General features: G+C 37.9%; 1 protein-coding gene across 1 annotated transcript in view; it reads right to left on the bottom strand.

Annotated features, from left to right (window-relative positions):
• Positions 1 to 17,288, bottom strand: part of C6 (complement C6) — a 66,063-nt gene extending 48,775 nt beyond the window's left edge. The window contains exons 1-4 of the mRNA XM_051182490.1: positions 17,141 to 17,288; positions 15,879 to 16,035; positions 14,490 to 14,634; positions 10,015 to 10,156 (exon numbers count right to left, since the gene is read on the bottom strand). Of these exons, the coding sequence (XP_051038447.1) occupies positions 10,015 to 10,156; positions 14,490 to 14,634; positions 15,879 to 16,035; positions 17,141 to 17,283 (587 nt within the window). The 5' untranslated portion in view covers positions 17,284 to 17,288. The remainder of the gene's footprint in view (positions 1 to 10,014; positions 10,157 to 14,489; positions 14,635 to 15,878; positions 16,036 to 17,140) is intronic.
• Between the last annotated feature and the right edge of the window lie 375 nt (positions 17,289 to 17,663).

Here is a 17,663-nt window from a genome sequence, read left to right as displayed (position 1 = left end):
AGTTGTAAAAGAAAGTAGGAACTTTATAAACAAATTATTGGCTAATAGAAAAAAGTTATGATTTTTCTACTACCATGAATATAGCCCACACATTTTAAAGCATCTGCAATTGTTTTCTACCCTTAAAACGTGGAGGTAACTATTGCTACCTCCAGGTAGTTTGGGGAGTTAACAATGGTTGGCATGTGATTGCTATCCTGCTCTACAACGTGTACTAATATATTTTAGTTTCCCTAGTTTTCCAGTGGAAAAAGTGGACATTAAGACATTAATTTCATTAAATGAGTTGAACTTTGACTTCAACAGTGATTGCTTTGCTTTTTTGTCCTGCTGGGCCCACTGCTCTGAGTGAGCATTGGGCCAGAGGGCGGGTCCACCCCCATCCCCACCCAGAACTTCCTCAGACTGCTCTGAGCACATTGAACTCGCCTATCCACACAGGACCATCTTGAGGCCACACTCCCCTGATCTTTGCACCCTGTTGCCTCCATCGCTCTGCCAGAAGAAGTGAGTCTGGGAGCAGTTCAGGCTGAATCCCCACCCCCCCTCCTTCCCTGTAAACTCCCTGGGTTACCTCCACATCTCGCTCCCTCTCCCATCCTCAGCCTGAATAGTACAGTCCTGGTACTCTGCTGCATACAGAACCCAGAGCCTGTCCTCCCCCTACCCTTTGTTCTACTGGGCCCACAGCTCCACTGAGTTACTGCTCCAGGTGAGAACTGGGACAGTGTGCACGTCCAACAAATCCTCAATTTTCTTGGAACTTGCTGGGTCTGCTCTGAGCACACTGGACCCGCCTATTCACGTGAGACCACCTTGAGGATGCACTAGCCTGAACTTTGGACCCTATCACCTGTCCTCTGCTGGGGGAGAGACTTCCAAGAGAGCTTAGATCATCCAGAGTTGCAGACATAGAACTCCTGACCCAACTACACCCACCAGGAGAGCAGGGTAGAAAGAGAAAGAGAGAGAGAGACTCCACCTGCACCCACTGGAAGAAGTGATGAGAATACTGAAATACAAGAAAACACCTAACAATACAATGACCAGTATGACACCACCAGAATCTAGGGATTCTACACAAACTGGAAGTGAACACACCAAAGCAAATGAAGCAGAAGAGAACGACTTAAAATATAACTTCATAAAAATTACAGAGGACCTCAAAGGTGATATGAGAAAATCCCTTAAAGAAATGGAAGAAAAAAACAAATCTCTTAAAGAAAGTAAGGAAAGCCAAGAAAAAACAAACAGATGAAGGAAACAATTCAAACATCTGACAGAGGGTTGATCTCCAAAATATACAAAGAACTCAAGAAACTAGTCAACAAAACACCCAACAACCCTATTAAAAAATGGGGTACAGAACTGAAGAAAGAATTCTCAATAGAGGAATTCAAAAAGGCTGAAAGACACTTAAGAAAGTGCTCAACATTCTTAGCTATCAGGCAAATGCAAATCAAAACAACTCTGAGATACCTGTAATCTTACTCCTGCCAGAATGGCTAATATTAGAAACACCAATGACAATTTATGCAGGAGAGGATGTGGAGAAGGGGGGGACACTCCTCCACTGCTGGTGGGAGTGCAAACTCGTACAGCCATTTTGGAGATCAGTATGGCGGTTCCTCAGGAAAATGGGAATTAGTTTACTACAGGACCCGGCAATCCCCCTCTTAGGCATATACTCAACTGATCCACATCCATGCAACAAACATATCTGTTCAACTATGTTCATAGCAGCATTATTTGTAATAGCAAGAACCTGCAAGCAACCTAGATGCCCCTCAACTTAAGAATGGATAAAGAAGATGTGCACATTTACACAATGGAATTACTACTCAGTGGGGGGAGGGGATGGACTCTTGAAATTCACAGGCAAATGGATGGAACTTGAAGAAGCCATCCTGAATGAGGTACCCCAGTCACAACAAGAGGAACATGGTATGTACTCACTCATATATGGATTTTTGACATAGTGCAAAGGATCACCAGCCTATAATTTACACTGCCAGAGAAGCTAGGATACAAGGAGGAGTCTAAGAGATTCATACAAGATCCCTCATAGAAGGGTAAAGGAACAAAATCTGAGCATATTAGGTGTGGGGGAGGCAGTGAATGGAGATGGAGTTAGGAGAAAGAAAAGGGGAGGAGAGGCGAACATGTGGGACTTGGAAGGTTGAGTCAGGGAACTAATAGATGAGAGAAAAAAATAGATACCATAATAGAGGGAGATATTATAGGTTTTATGAGAAAACTGACTCTAGAAAAATGTCCAGAGACCTTCAAGGATGACCCCAACTAACAATCTGAGCAACAGTGGAAAGGCTACTGTAAATGCCCTTCCCTGATAATGAGAATGATAACCAACTTATATGCCATCATAGAGCCCTCATCTAGTAGCTGATGGAAACAGAAGCAGACACTCACAGCTAAATCCTGAGCCAAATTCCTGGAATCCGGTTGCAGAGAGGGAGGAGTAATAAGAAAAGGGGTCAAGACCAGGCTACAGAAACCCATAGAGACAGCTGACCTGAACAAGGAGGAGCTTGTGGACCCCAGACTGATTGATGGGAAACCAGCATTGGACCGAATCAGACCCCCTCAACATGGGTCTCAGTTAGAAGGCCTAGGCAGTCTAAGGGACCTCTGACAGTGGAACCAGGATATGTCTCTGGTGCACAAAAGGACTTTGGGAGCACATGCCCTGTGGAGCGATACTCCCTTAGCCTAGAGGCAGTAGGGAGAGCCTAGTCCCTACTCCAAATGACTTGACAGAGCCCTACTTGAAGGTATCATCCTCCCTGTGGAGTGGGGGGTGGGTGGGGAGGATGGGAGGGAGGGAGAGGGAACTGGGATTGATATGTAGAATAAGAAAAAAAATAATAAATATACATAAAAAACCAAAAAATTAAACTAAAGTTATTGCTTCGAGTATTTAACTACAATGGACAATATTCAACTATGTATCTAATGCAAACCAAAACTACAATACGAAATTATCTTACTTTTGTTAAAATGCCAATTACCCAAAAGATAAACACTAAGAGATGTAGGCAGAGAAACAAAACAGGGGACAGTGGGGATGTTAACCAATACAGTCACCATATAATACAGTATAGAGAAATCTGAAATACATTAGAACTGTCCCACAATACAGCATTTATACTATTGGATATTTTTTCACAGGAGTAGACATTGTGTATGTCAAAGAAACATCTTTACTCATTTTACTGCAGCACTATTTATAATAGTCAAGAAATGGAATTAACCAAGATGTATAGTGAAAGACAAGTATACAATGAAAATACATTACCCACATATATAGTAGAAGATATATTAAATGGAATAATCAGGAACAAAAAGACAAATGCTACATGTACTCACTTAGATGTGGATGCTAAGTTGATTTCAGAAAAGTAAGAATCATGCCTGACAATGTTTGTGAATGTATGGTAAGAGGATAATTAATGGGCACATATTCATAAAGAAGGAATAACTTCTATGTTTAAAGTATGGCAGGGTTAGAAAATTTGGCATCAATTAAATGAATTATTTAAATATTTTAAAATATCTAGTAGAAACCATATGAATTGCTCCCAACACAAAGAAATGAAGTATCTGGATAACAGATGTTTCGATTTCCCTGATCTCATAATTAGACACTGTACATATATATTCAAATGCTACACTGTATCTTATAGATATTCAGCTGTTTAAAATGTATTTAAAATGTTGAATATTACAAATAAATGCATTTACACTACACTACAAGAAGAACATTTCCATTTATGACGGCATTTAAAAGAAATGTCTCAGAAACACCGGAAAAAAATAAAAGAATTCCTTAAGACCTGAAAAGTATAAAAATTGTTGGGACAGTCAACAAGGGCTCAATAAGTAGAAAGACACCCCACATTTATGGACTTGAAGAGCTTTTATTATCAAGATGGCAGTACTTCCCAAACTGACATGTAGGTGTGGAATAATCCAATCTAGATCTGTTATAGCTTGCATGAAAAGTGTACCCAGTTGTAGCACTGCTCAGAGGTTTCTTAGGGGAAAGGGACTAGCAGACAGAAGGTTAGTTGAGTTTGTCCTTGTAGCTGAGACTTTTCAGTGGCCCTTAGTCTCTCTTTGTCTCCCAGCTATGAGTTGAGTGGCCTCTGCCATATGCCCAGAACAATAGGGTGTTATGTCTCATCGTTGGCTTGGGATAAACAGTCAATGACTATAGACTGAACTTTCTTGAAACTATGTGAAAGACCTGAAAACAAATCTTTAGTTGTTTCTATCAGATGTTTTATTATGACAGTGAAAAATGTAATATGAAATCTAAGATGACTTTCGTTGATAGAAATTGGCAAACTGACTCCAAAATTCATCTGGAAATAGCCAAAAGAATCTTGAGAAACAAGAACAACATCAAAAGAATCATAGTTTCTATTATACAGGATGCTTAAAGCTTCCGAGTGATGAAGATAGTGTAATATTGAGAAAGACAGACACATAGATCAATGGGATAGAAATACCCTCAATGATCTCTTGTTTCTTCAGTTTCAAGTTCAAGGTGTAATATTCATCACCTATAAGGTGACCCCACAAATTAGCAACTACTCTGTTTACTGAACACAGAAGCCATGAAATAGAGCATGTTTCATGTTTCTGTAGAATTTTTTTCTACTGGACCATCAAAATCAAAGTTTAAATGGGGAAAAAAACTAAATGACAGAAAAAAGTTCTTTAATACAAAAAATCATTGTTTAATCTACTAACAACTAGTCTTTATTGATGATAATTTATAAACATTTACTGAATAACCTAATAAACCATGTACTAAAAAGAAATATTGTCATGAAGTAAAAAGGAATACAGAAATAAGTCAATATATCTGTGGTCAGTTGATTTTTGGTAAGAATCCCAAGACAATCCCACAAGGGGGAATTAAAGTCTTTTTATTTATTTTTAACCAATGGTTATTTTTGTGATAATTTGATAGTCATGTGAAAGTGTGTGAATTCCGAATCATTTCTCATGTGATAAAAAGTTAGCTCAAAGTAGATCATAGATTTAAATTCAAACATTAAAATTCTACAAACATTTTAAGGAAAACTATAAAACTAAATCTTTGTGATTTTATATATAGGCAAAGTCTCCGTAGATGATATGCTAAAAACATACATAACAGAAGAAGTAGATATATGAGAGTTTATCAGAATTAAAAAATTATACTTCAGGGCAGGAGACATAGCTTAGTCTTTAAGGACACTTAGTGCTCTGGCAGAGGACCTAGATTTGATTCCCAGTAGTTCCACATGGCATCTTATAACTACCCATAAACTCAAGTTCTACAAGATGGAATGCCCTTTTTTGGTCTCCATCGGCTTCCACGTACATGCAATGCACATAAAATCATTCGGGCTCTCTCTCTCTCTCTCTCTCTCTCTCTCTCTCTCTCTCTCTCTCCTGACTTCAAACATTTACATTTAAAGGGATAACATCAAAATGTCAAAAGCCATCCAATAGGAGAAATTATTTACAAATAAATTACCTATCTGCTGAAGAGCCTATAATCAGAATATACAAAGAGTGAAAGAGTGTTGATAACCCAATGATATAAAGAACATATTAGTTCATGGTATGCAAGGGATCAAAGCATCTGAATTGGTAGTTCTTTAAAGAACATACAGAAGCAGCTAACAAGCACAGGAAAAGATGCTCAATATTGTGAATCATTCAGGAAATAAAAATCAAAACCACAATGAGTTGTCATTTCACACCCACCAGGATAGATAGCTCTAATGAAAGGGTTCATTAAAAATAGCGAGATGGCTCAGTGGGTAAAAGTGCCTCCTAAACAAGCCAGAAGACCTGGGGACCTGAGTTTGATCCCTGGAACTCATGTGAGGTGGTGCACATCTGTAATTCCAATTCTCTTAATGTGAGATAGGAAATAAGGATAAGAGAGTTAACTCAAAACTCCATATAGCCTGCCTGGAGTCTGCGGTGCAGCAACAGAAACAATAAGCAAGACACGGCTTCCAAACTAGGTAAAACAAGTGAACTAGCTCCAAGAAGGATGTCCTCTGATGTCCACATATAGCCTGTGGTTCATGGATGCGCAGTCACACACATGCACACACATGCTAAATAAATACATGCATAATATTTTAGAAATCAGAAAGTGCCACTAATGATTTGAAATAAATGAGTGTCATATTTGAAATAGGATTTCCTCAGTAACATGCTTCCAACATTTGGCAGTAATTAAAGTTTTGCTCCATTAAAAAATAAAAATGTGGGCAAACTGAAGAGAGACTGATGTTTTAATCACACATAACAATGAAAACATAAAATGTTGCAGCCATTCTGAAAAACCAGTAAAAAATGTTCTAAAGTTATATCCAGGTAAAGGCTACATAAATCTGTGAGTATAATAAGAAAGTATAGATTTGCAAATTATTTTCAAAAGAACCATGCATTGTAGTCCAATGTGGCCTGCAACCCATGATATTTATTTTGCTCGATTTCTAATATGTATGCTCTACATGGTTGAATTGCATGATGAATATAAATTATATCATATATCATATGTTATTTTGAGAAGAAATGGTTTCTATGGGTTCTCTAAGATACATAGCAACTGCTCCAAGTACAACTTGACATTTGAATTTATTCACATTTGAATTTATGTCAGTGGGAATTTAATGAAGAATTACCAGAAGTTGATCTAAGAGCAGCTTTCTAAACTACTCAACAGGACAAGCACAAGTGTCTGTAACTCGTGTATTTGCGTATTTTAAGTTAAGAGGGTTGCATGGAGTGGAAAGAATGGTTCTCTTAGAACTGTCTTATGCTATGTACCTAAATTCATAACCAATGAGAAGGTGCTCTGGAAAAAAAAAAAAAAAAAACTAACTCCCTGGTCCCAAGGAATCTATGAAGCAGCTTGTGGAGTTTAAAGACAGGATTTTTATGAAGGCTGCTCCATCAGAGTAGGCATAAGGAATCTTTTGAAGCTTGCCATGGTTTGATTTGGCTGTCAACTCTACATAAACCTGAAGTCACCTGGAAAGGGGAAACCTGAACAGAAGAATTTCTCTGATCAGATTTGCTTGTGGCTGTGGCTGGATGGCATTTGATTAATTGCTATTTGATAAAGGAGGGCACAGTCTACTGTGAACAATGCTGTGTTTAGGTAAGTGAGCCTGGGCTGTATAAGAAATGTAGCTGATCCTCTATCCCCTTCTCTTTACCATCCCCCTCACCCTCAGTTTACCTAGGAGATCTCATATAATTCCTCTTTTAGGGCTTCACAGTGAAACCCTGTCCCAACACACACACACACACACACACACACACACACACACACACACACACACTCACACACACACCAAACAAACAAAGAGACTGGGGTAGTGAGATTAATTAGGAAGAGCCATTTTGATACCCAAGTTCAGCTAAGTTTTGTTTACTATACAACTTTAAGTTTCTGGGTCTCAGGATTAAACTGTGCCTCACCCCATGACGACAGAAGGTCATAAAACAGATGTTCCAGTACAATTTCCTTAACTGTCTCATCTCACTTCTGTAACCAGGCTTGCTTGCAAAATCCCCCACCCTCTCTATGACTTTGCCATATAAAAGAGATAGGAGAAATTGGCTTGGGGATGGTTCTCTTAGGTGGAGCCTGACCTGCTAGCCTGCCTCAGGCATGTACCAAATAATGCTTGCTTTGATTTAGCCTTTAAAAAAAAGAAAGGAAGGAAGGGAGGAAGGAAGGAAGAAAGGAAAGAAGGAAGGAAAGAAGAAAGGCAGGAAATTGAGTGAGCTGGAGGGAGCAAGGCAGCAAGCAGAGCATTCTCCTGTGATTTCTGCTTCAGTTCCTGCCATCAGGTTCTTGCCCTTAGCTCCTATCCTGGATTCCCTGGGTGATGGACTATGACATATAAACTAGATTAAACCCTTTTTTCTCAAAGTTGTTTTTTGTTCAAAGCAAAACCAACCATGTAGAGGCTTCTAGTTCCTCTATTTTCAGTCTCCTCTGAGATGTTTAAATTGACCCCATACCTTTGTGTGTTTTAAATGCATACTGACAATAATTACTTTAGCTTTCTAAAGTGTTGTTTTATCTCATTTGCTGTATAGATTTTTTGGGGGTGGCTGGAAGAACTGGAGTCTCACATGTGCTTGGAAAGTGGCCTTGTACTAGTGGTCAAACATATTTGTATGTACACCTTGATTGAGCCTGATAAAAAGCAAGCCACATGTTTGTATTGTTTTATTCTTGCTTTAGGTGTGAGACATAGTGATTGATGTTGGGAACGTAAGTGTTGCTCATTTTTTTTCTTGGAAGATGTAATTAAAAAAAAAAAACAGCCATACACGTAAGAAGATATCTTTTGTAGGCAGAAAAATATTGGAATGCAAAGGGAGAGGAGGCTGAGTTGCTGCGGCCAGCTGATTAAAAAGAAATTATAGTAAATCTCAAGACTCTCTCCCTGGGGAGAAAAAGAGAGGACTGGCTATCCTCAAGTGTTCAGCCTCTGATCATTTCTAAGAATCTTCGGGACAACAGTTCTGGTTGTCAGAAGGTCACACAGTCTGCCTGCCAAAGTACACATAGCATGTGGTCTTCCTCTTCTGTAACTCTGGAGATTGACCCACAGAATAGGACATGACTTGTAATGTCCCCTTCATCAGTCAGAATGTTACAAACACTTGAAAACGAGAAAATTAGAAACACTGAGGTTGAGCCTGGCATTGGTGGTGCATGATTTTTAATCCCAGCACTGGAGAGGCAGAGGCAGTTCAGGGACAGCCTGGTCTGCAGAGCTAGTTCCACAACAGCCTCCATAGCAATACAGAGAAACCCTGTCTCAAAAAACAAAAACAAAAACAAAACAAAACAAATGAAAGAGAAAGAAAGGAAGGGAGGAAGGAAAGAAGGAAGGAAGGAAGAAACGCTGTGGTCATTAGTGGGCATTGGAATTTAGACCCCTTGATAAATTGCCAGTGCCCTTTTGAAATAGCAACATTAGGACTTTTGAGTCCTATTCAACAAGGGCTGCATGGTCCCTGGTATCTTTCAGTATTTTCAAATTTGGCTTTGGAATCTGGCCTTGAGTTCTGCTTCTACCATTCATTGCTTGGCAGACCTAAATAAATCTTCTGAAGTTCAGTTTTTCATCATTAAGGTGAGAGCAGGTGATAACATAAGGCTATCTTTCGGCCTGTAAACCACTGACTAACTCATAAATCACATTTATGAGGATTCTTAGCTGCACTGACACATATTTTACTCCATTTTTCACTTGGTTTTAATCGCTCTGTATTTTTTATGACTGCTTAACTACTCCCCCTTTCTCCTCCCATCCCTCCCTTATTTATTCTTATTTTTGTTTTGAATACTTTAATATCAGAATTAAATAAGCAAAACAATAAGGAGAGGAGGAGAAGGAGGGGGTTTTCTGCCTTAAGATACAAGAAAAGGGAAGAAGGAAAAAGCCACTAGACTTCAGGAGAGAGAGAATGCCAGGTGGGAGAGGGCCAGTCAAAGCTGCTTGGGAAACTACAGAGGGTGCAGGCTTCCCAGTTGGAATGCTGACTCTTTGCCACATGACCAAGGTAGGCCAGTGCATTGATGAAGATGAAGATGAGACAGAGGGGGAGCCCAGTGCTGATCCTAATTTGATTCTCTCATTTGAAGGTGATGAGGAGCTCTCTCTCTCTCTCTCTCTCTCTCTCTCTCTCTCTCTCTCTCTCTCTCTCCATTATTTACTATGTCTTACCCTCTCATACCAAAAAGAGAGAATTTCCTGTTAGGATTTTTGACTCATAATATAAACATAAGCTATGTTCTCTTTTTCCTGATCAATTTATTCATTCACTCAAACATCATTCAACAGTGTGCTGTTTATTTTCCATGAGTTTGTGCAGTGTCTGTTGTTGTTGTTCCTCTCATTATTTCAGGAATACCTTCTTGTCCCCAAGTGAAAACAAGATGTTACGTACCCAGTGCCCATCAGCTGCACGTTAGGGATGGGATAGTATCTCTGGGGACATACTGTCTTTGTTCTCCCACAGTGTCTTTCATCTGAATTGTCTCCACAGTCATTTTCTCCATTACATTCTAATTTGTGGGGAATGCAGCGCCCTGGTCAAGAAAGCACACCACAGCATCACCAACATGTTATTAGTTGGGAAGTAGTTATTAAGGTGAAGCACAAATGTTTTAGAAATAAAGAGAAAGTTGAGGGTAAGCTAAAGGAATGTATGAAATGAAGTGATAAACTGATGTCACCTCTAGGGCCCGAAAGTCTAAGGGTCACCATAGGACAATGTAGTTTCTATTGGGCTATTTTCAAGACATTTTTTCTCTTCCGTTTTTTGTTTGAAGACTAGAATTTTAAAATTAAGATATAGTGAGCTTTCTGTAGAGATACTGATTTGAGAAAAGTCAGCAGTAGGTTGAGAATTTTGTTTTGGTTTCTATGGCAGAGTCTACACTATTTTTGTTTTAAAAAATATTATAACTATATGCACACAAGCAATCTACTTGTGCAAACAATACATTTCCAAATCTCTGAAAGTTTATGTTGAGTGGAAGAAGCCAGATATTTAGCAGTCATATCATATACTTCTTACTGAAGATTACACGCTTGACAAGTTAAAGTTGTGATCAGTGTCACACTTACAGCCATGTGTCACTAATTTGACTAAATAAATGATTGGGGGGGGGACTTGAGTATCTGCTAAATTAAAAATTTTATTGCTACAAAAGACTCCTGAAAACACTTAATTTCACATCTTTTGGTTAATCATTTTCATTTAGAAGGCTGAATACATTCAAAATGACTCTTTAGATTATTCAAGATCTTGTCTTATGTTCAGACATCTGTTATTATCAGGACTAGCATCATAATCATACAAAACTGAAAGATGGGGGTGGATTTTTGTCAATTTTAAGACATAGCTTAGAAGAGGTTTCTTTTAGGAAACTATCTCTCTAGGGTTTTTGTTTTTGTGTATTATAAATCTTGTTTTAGTTTATTTAACTTGAAACAAAGATGAGTATCATTTTGACTCATGATATACTTTTAAAATTCTATCCTTGGTCCTACCAGATTAAAGGAAGATCCAGTTTGGTTAGTGGTTCCTTTTAGGACTTTCTATTTTCCTAGATAGTGATATAGATACTTTTGGAACACACAGTTCTTATTTGCCAAGCTTTGACACTTCTAGACATCAGAACAGGCCTGTCTATATGTGCTGAGATGAAAGAAGACTCCTTTTGAGTGACATTTGGTAGGCAAGCTGAGAATGACTATAAGCAATACTGACTCAGTGGAATACAAAGTATTAAGATGTGACATTTTAAGCCATTAATATAGCCTATATCAAAGAGGGGGTTGGGAAGTTTGAATGCTGCAGAATTTATTGAGGTTAGTGCATACACATTCCTTTATCTGTGAGGAACAATATTTAAGACCCTCCCATGCCTTGGACTGCAGGGAACACTATACCTTTTACTTCATATCTTGTCCATCTTAAGCATCTGTCATACACTTTAAGCAAAACTCTGGTTGATATGTGACAGAAAAGATAGTGGTAGTTTACATTCCCTTCTTTACAAGTACATGGCTAGTAGTTCCACTCCTACCCTAGGTCTGAGCATCCTCAGCATATGGTTTTCTTGATTTCCTAACGTTGACAACTTTCACCTTGGCACTTTATACTTCTCTGTGACTCACATGAATCGCCACTGCTACAATCTTTGTATTTTGTGGCCATTAATAAGTAAAATAAGGGCTCATAAACAGGTGTACTGCTACAGCTCACTGGCGTATTGATCTTATAATGGAGACATTGGGCAGGTAGTGTATGTTCTGTGTATGCTATGAAAAGAGGTGATAAATATCCTGGGAGGGACAGAGTGGGGTGACACATGGTTTCTTTATTCTACTCTGACACGGAATTGAAAAATTAAAATTCTTTATTTCCAGAATTTTTTCATTTAACATATCAGACTGTGATTGTAATCACAAAAACAATTTGTGGATAAGAGGATTGCTAATTACAGCCATAGAGTTATTCAGAAATTGTATACATTCTTTTCTTCTAATTGGACTGAATATGTTATTGTGATTGTGTATGATTTTATAAATATCTGAATGACTAACTAGATATGTTATTGGGTGCTTTAAATTAGAGCCCCAAGAGATGGGTTGGCATAGTAATTTCAATTAATGCCAGGTAAGGCTGTCATGTAATGTCATGTAAGGTATCCTGTCTAATGAGTCTAATTGTTTGTTAGTTAAGGGAGTGCCATCTCAAATCAGACAAATGATGTCCATTCAACCTCTCTTACTACTGTTCATAGTAGGTGGTTTGTGGAGAATACAGTAGCATATCATTTTCAATGGAACAGTAAACAACCAAAAAGTCCATCACATCACCCAATCCAAAAGGATGACAACCACATTGTTGCCAGGGATTTGCCAATTGGTAGCTGGAATATCAAGATAGTGAAGGCTAAAGATAACATGGTTTGGGCAGCTCAGAGCTCAGAGTAACAGCAGCTTAGCAACAATAACAGACATTGTAATAATTGGGATGTTTTAACTATTAATTTTATTACATTTTATTTAATTCATTTTTAATTGGAGTGTGATGGTACATGTGGTTAGGGGACAATTTGTAGGAACTGGTTCTCTCTTTTCACCATGTGATTCTCAGAGATTGAACTCTGGTAATCAAACCACTGAACCATCTTACCATTTTTTTTTTTAAACGGTGGCTGTGGATATAGCACCGTTGACCTGGAAACCAGCAGCTGCTATTGCTGACTTGCCTGAAATTAGCCATTGTGTATTAGTAATCAGTATGTGATTCTTAAGGCTTTTGCAGGCTTATGAACATTTTATCTGTACCAGCCTCTTCTATAACTAGTTTCATAGGTCTATTATCTGCTGAACAGAATTTCTCTTAGTTGTTCACTATAATAACTATACTTGAAGCCTGAAATAGTCATCCTTCAGTTGTAAATTTTGATTTAATGTGCATCTCTGGCTTACTCAAAGCCATTCCACCATGGTTTGTATTATCTTCCTGCTTACATTACTTTGTGATGTGACCTCATCATTGGGGCACAAGGTATCCCTCCCAACTCACCATCTACCCTCATTTTCTGGGTTAGGAAAACCCTGACATCAGCATTTATCATCTATATTTAGAAAAAGCTTGCAAAGATAAAGGTTGGAAGCAGTGTGTAAGGAAGAAAGGATTTTAGTCCTAATGTCTTAAGTTGATTATTTATGGAATTTAAAATTGGCTTGTTACTTTTCTGTATATCCAGAGTGTACAGGAGTAATGTGGGGTTTATCTATCTGAATTTCTCTCTGTTTTCTAAATGCAAGTTGGATATTTACATGGGAGTTCAATTAACTGTGATTCATATGCTAAAACTGGCCTGCATTTATTTTGTAAATAGAGCTTTCCTGGAATACATCCATGCTCACATGTTGATATAGCAGGTTTGAGGATACGGGCCAGCTGAGTGATAACAAGATAAATCACATGGACCATAAAGCCGATATTGGCCATTTAGATGTTTACTAAAGCATTTGTAGAAATTGGATCTGAACTGTCCAAAGTGGTGGGAGCTAATGAGCTAGTAATTAACAGATGAATACCTATAAATAAACTAATCAAGATTTTACTATATTCTAATATAATTTAAATATCAGTTCTTGGAAATCTCAGGATATATTATACTTGAATATTACTAACATGTAAACTAATATGATATGTCATTGTTGTGGGATGGAGATAGCCTTTGGAGCCAATCAGGAAATTTATATTATTTAGAATTCACCTGACCTAGTAATATCTCAGTAGTCTTTTCCTAACAATTAAAATATATCTTAATCTGTCTCTTGTTATTTAACTTAGTTTTTATGTTTATTAATTTGATGTGTGTGTGTGTGTGTGTGTGTGTGTGTGTGTGTGTGTGTGTGTGTGTGCATGCAATATACACATGCAGAGGCCAGAGTAACTAACAGTAGTCAGTTTTCTCTATCTTAGGGGTTCTAGGTATTGAACTCATGTTGTCAGTCCTGGTGACAAGCACCCTTATCCACTAAACCATGTTTATGGCACCCAAATTTTCACTTCTTTTCAGTTACCCTCATTATAGATTTGTGTTTACTAATACCCATTTTTAAAACTACCTGCCTGTGTATTTTTTTTCCTGTTGTCCTCTTTCTCTCTACCCCTATAACAAAGTAAGGCTCTGAACACTATTACTTGGGCAAATGAGTCAGGTAACTGGTCAAGGTGGCTATGTCTGGAAAGCTGTAATTTTACACCTATATGCCTTGGTAATGTGTAGTGTAACTGCTTACAGTGGGGAAGGACACTTTTTTTCATAGCTTTCCTGGAACTTAGTATTTTTAGTGGAGACTGAATATTTTAGCAGAGTATATTACCACTGTCACAGAGGAATTTATTCTTGCAATCAGCCTCTTCAATTTTGCAGAGCTTGGATGGGACACATGGTTGAAAGGTCACCAGGGGTTCTGTGCATGGTTGTCCCCCAAACTGACTGGGGTGCAGGACAGATCTAACTTTAATCTGAAAGAAAAATAGAGGAGGGTGAATAATTTCAAAGCAAGTTAAAGGTCAAAGTGAAAGTTCATCCAATGGCTTTCCCAGTCACAGTTATAATCATTTCCATGGTGACAATTCCTAAAATGTACTAACACTTTATTATTGCATATATTTGGTAAGTCACCACTTGATATACCTTAGTTTCCCAACCTGCAAAATGAAAAACTGGGCCAAAAATCTTCCAGAGCTTTTTCTCTGAAAGCACAGGAGTCTAAATTATACCAACATCATATGAAAAATGATTGCTGAGACTCCCCTCTGTGTAGGTAATAAAGTAGCCCTTTTATATCCCAGGCAGTGTACAGTGATAAATGGGAAATGGTTTTGAGATCCCTTTGCATAAGAAAGTCACTATGGAAACTGGGTTGACATATTCTTCACACTTTGAAACATTTTGATGAGGAGTAAGATGGAGAGAGAGACTAGAAATATGACAGGATTAACCAGTTCTGACTTTAGTTGTAGAAAAGTTTGACTTCAAAATACAGTTCCATTATTAATTAGTGGTACATCTTTGTTCAAAATACTTAGCCCCAAAGGAACTGGAACATTTATGTCTGTAAACATACAAACAGACACAGGGGTGTGAAGTTTGTATGGCTTATGGAAGGGACTCAGCACAACTCTTAGAGTGTCTACAAATGAGTTTCTTTTTCCTTTCTCATGTGCAGCTGTTGGGAAAACAGGACTCTGACCGAAGTTGACATGGGTCATGTGATATGGCCTTTGCAGGAAAGAGTATGAAACGGGTAAATATTGCAGCTGGGAAAATAAACAAGCTGTGGACCTTTCCCAAGGGTAGACAGAGTTTAGAGGAAAAGCATAGAGCCAGGATTTTGATTTATTTCCATTATTTCTGTTTAGTTTTAAGCACCGGATGAAAGCTGAATTTCTTAGCATTTACTTTTGCTTTCAGAAGTCTCAGGAGGCATAGGCAGTGGAATTCACATACAACTAAGTATGATACGGTCAGAGGTGGACTTTCCTTTTGGTGTTCATGTGGTCAAAGGTCATATAAAATAAACCCTACCACCACTACCACCACCACCACCATAACTCCTACACAAAACTAAACACAAGTTTCCTTTAATGAAAACTAAAATAGTTTATTTTCAGAAATTAAAAAGGTTTAGCATGTCTGATGTTGAATCTGCCATGGAATACATGTGTGATTCAGACTATCTGGGTATGCTTTGTGGTTCCCATACCTGTTTTTCAATACAAGGGTCACAGTCTGACCATGGCCCATAGTCTCCAAGGACACAGTTGACAGGGCATGTCTGTACATTGCACTCTCTAGTCTCCTGCTTGTTACAAAATTGGTCACATGAGTTATGCCGGTAGTAATCATCAACTTCTATTTGCCTGTAACAGTGAGAAAAGCCACTCTGATTTTGTGCTTTCATAGTGCCTTCAAATTGACAACAAAACTGATTTGATAACAAACAGATTGATCATGTAACATTACCTACCAAGACTAAAGAAAGAATATTTTCATAGAGAAATCAGGAAGGTTGGTTTACATATAAGATTATACAATTTAACAGAGCTCAGAACCATGATAAAAATGGGAGTTCAAAGCAAGTTTTGAGCCAGTGATGGCAGATCATTAAGCCATGTCACAGGCCCTTCCAAGTGTACAGTGGCTGTACAGGTTGTTCATGAATTACCCCACATTTGAAAGATGTCAACACATAAATACAATGATTGAGCTGAGTTAGGATGTTGACATAAGGGAGATAAATTCACAAAATTCATATAAATTTCCTAAGTAGAAAAAGAAAGGGCAGAAGAAGTTAGAGGTTAAAGGAGCTTGAGTATCTGGGGAAGAGGTTGACTACATTTGACTGAAAGGATGCTCTCTTTAGTAGGCAGTTGAGAACCTCAGAAGAACTCTTGAATAGTGGAGTCTCTTCTCATACTTCATGGACTGGTGAATTTAATTAGATTCACAGAAATACTTTCTCAAAATAATTCTCTAAAAGAGATACAATAGTAAAAACAAAACAAAACAACAACAAAAACACTTGTCTTGCATAAGCCATGTGAGCACTTCCACTACACAGAACATTCATAGATGCATAAGGTGTGTAGGTGAGTAGTCTGCACGGTGATAGGACTGGATTATTAAATACTAAAGTAAGCACAGTTTCCTTACAATCTTGATGATGCTAACAATGAAGCAAATGTCTAGCAGTGCTGCTCAGCTGAGGTCTTGTTTGGTTCTGTTTAATTACTATAAAAACCTATAATTAAATCACATGTACTAACTGAATCAAATTTCTCGGAAAATCTTTAATTTTGTAGAATGAACTAAAGTAGATTTTATTTTAACTTCATTTGGGACAGAACTGAAATTTTGTCAGTTCTCATATAGTGGTCCTTTATTGTGTAGTATGATCTATATGATCTGTATATATTCCATCCTTGAGTTCCCTCAGAACACAAAGGACTCATGTCCCATACCCACCTCTGTCTGCTCTGGGTTCCAGAATTGCAGGATTTAGAACAGCTGGACCAGCGAGTCCAAGGGTAGTGATCACAAAAACAGGCTTCACTCTTGTCAGTCAATATGATTAGTAAAATGAAGCACAAGGTGAGATAGCTGACCATGCTTCAACAATTCCCAGGCCCTGAAATCAAATAATAGTATAGATATTCAGTGCTTTTAGGGGATAAAACTGTGTATGTAATGCTGAATTATTGACACAAGTGATTATAGAAAACACTTCCCTTCCTCTACTTTTCATGGGGCAAATCAACACATAAATTCATAAGTGAATTCATATAAGTGTTATTTTTAAAGATTTTAGGATAAAAATTAACAGAGTTATAACCTCCATTATAGTCCAGTAAGTAGTGATAATACACAAGGCAAATTATGTAGTTTATAATTGCTAGACATTTAGTTTTATATTTCCCAAAATAACCGCTCATTTTATGTTGTGGTATCTTGGGTACATTCACTGTTTCACACATCCTGGGGCCTGAGG

Source organism: Phodopus roborovskii, unplaced genomic scaffold (assembly GCF_943737965.1).
Source record: "Phodopus roborovskii unplaced genomic scaffold, PHOROB, whole genome shotgun sequence".
NCBI classification, from domain to species: Eukaryota; Metazoa; Chordata; class Mammalia; order Rodentia; family Cricetidae; genus Phodopus; species Phodopus roborovskii.
Note: the sequence above shows the minus strand (reverse complement) of the source record. Positions and strands in the feature narration are given on the sequence as shown.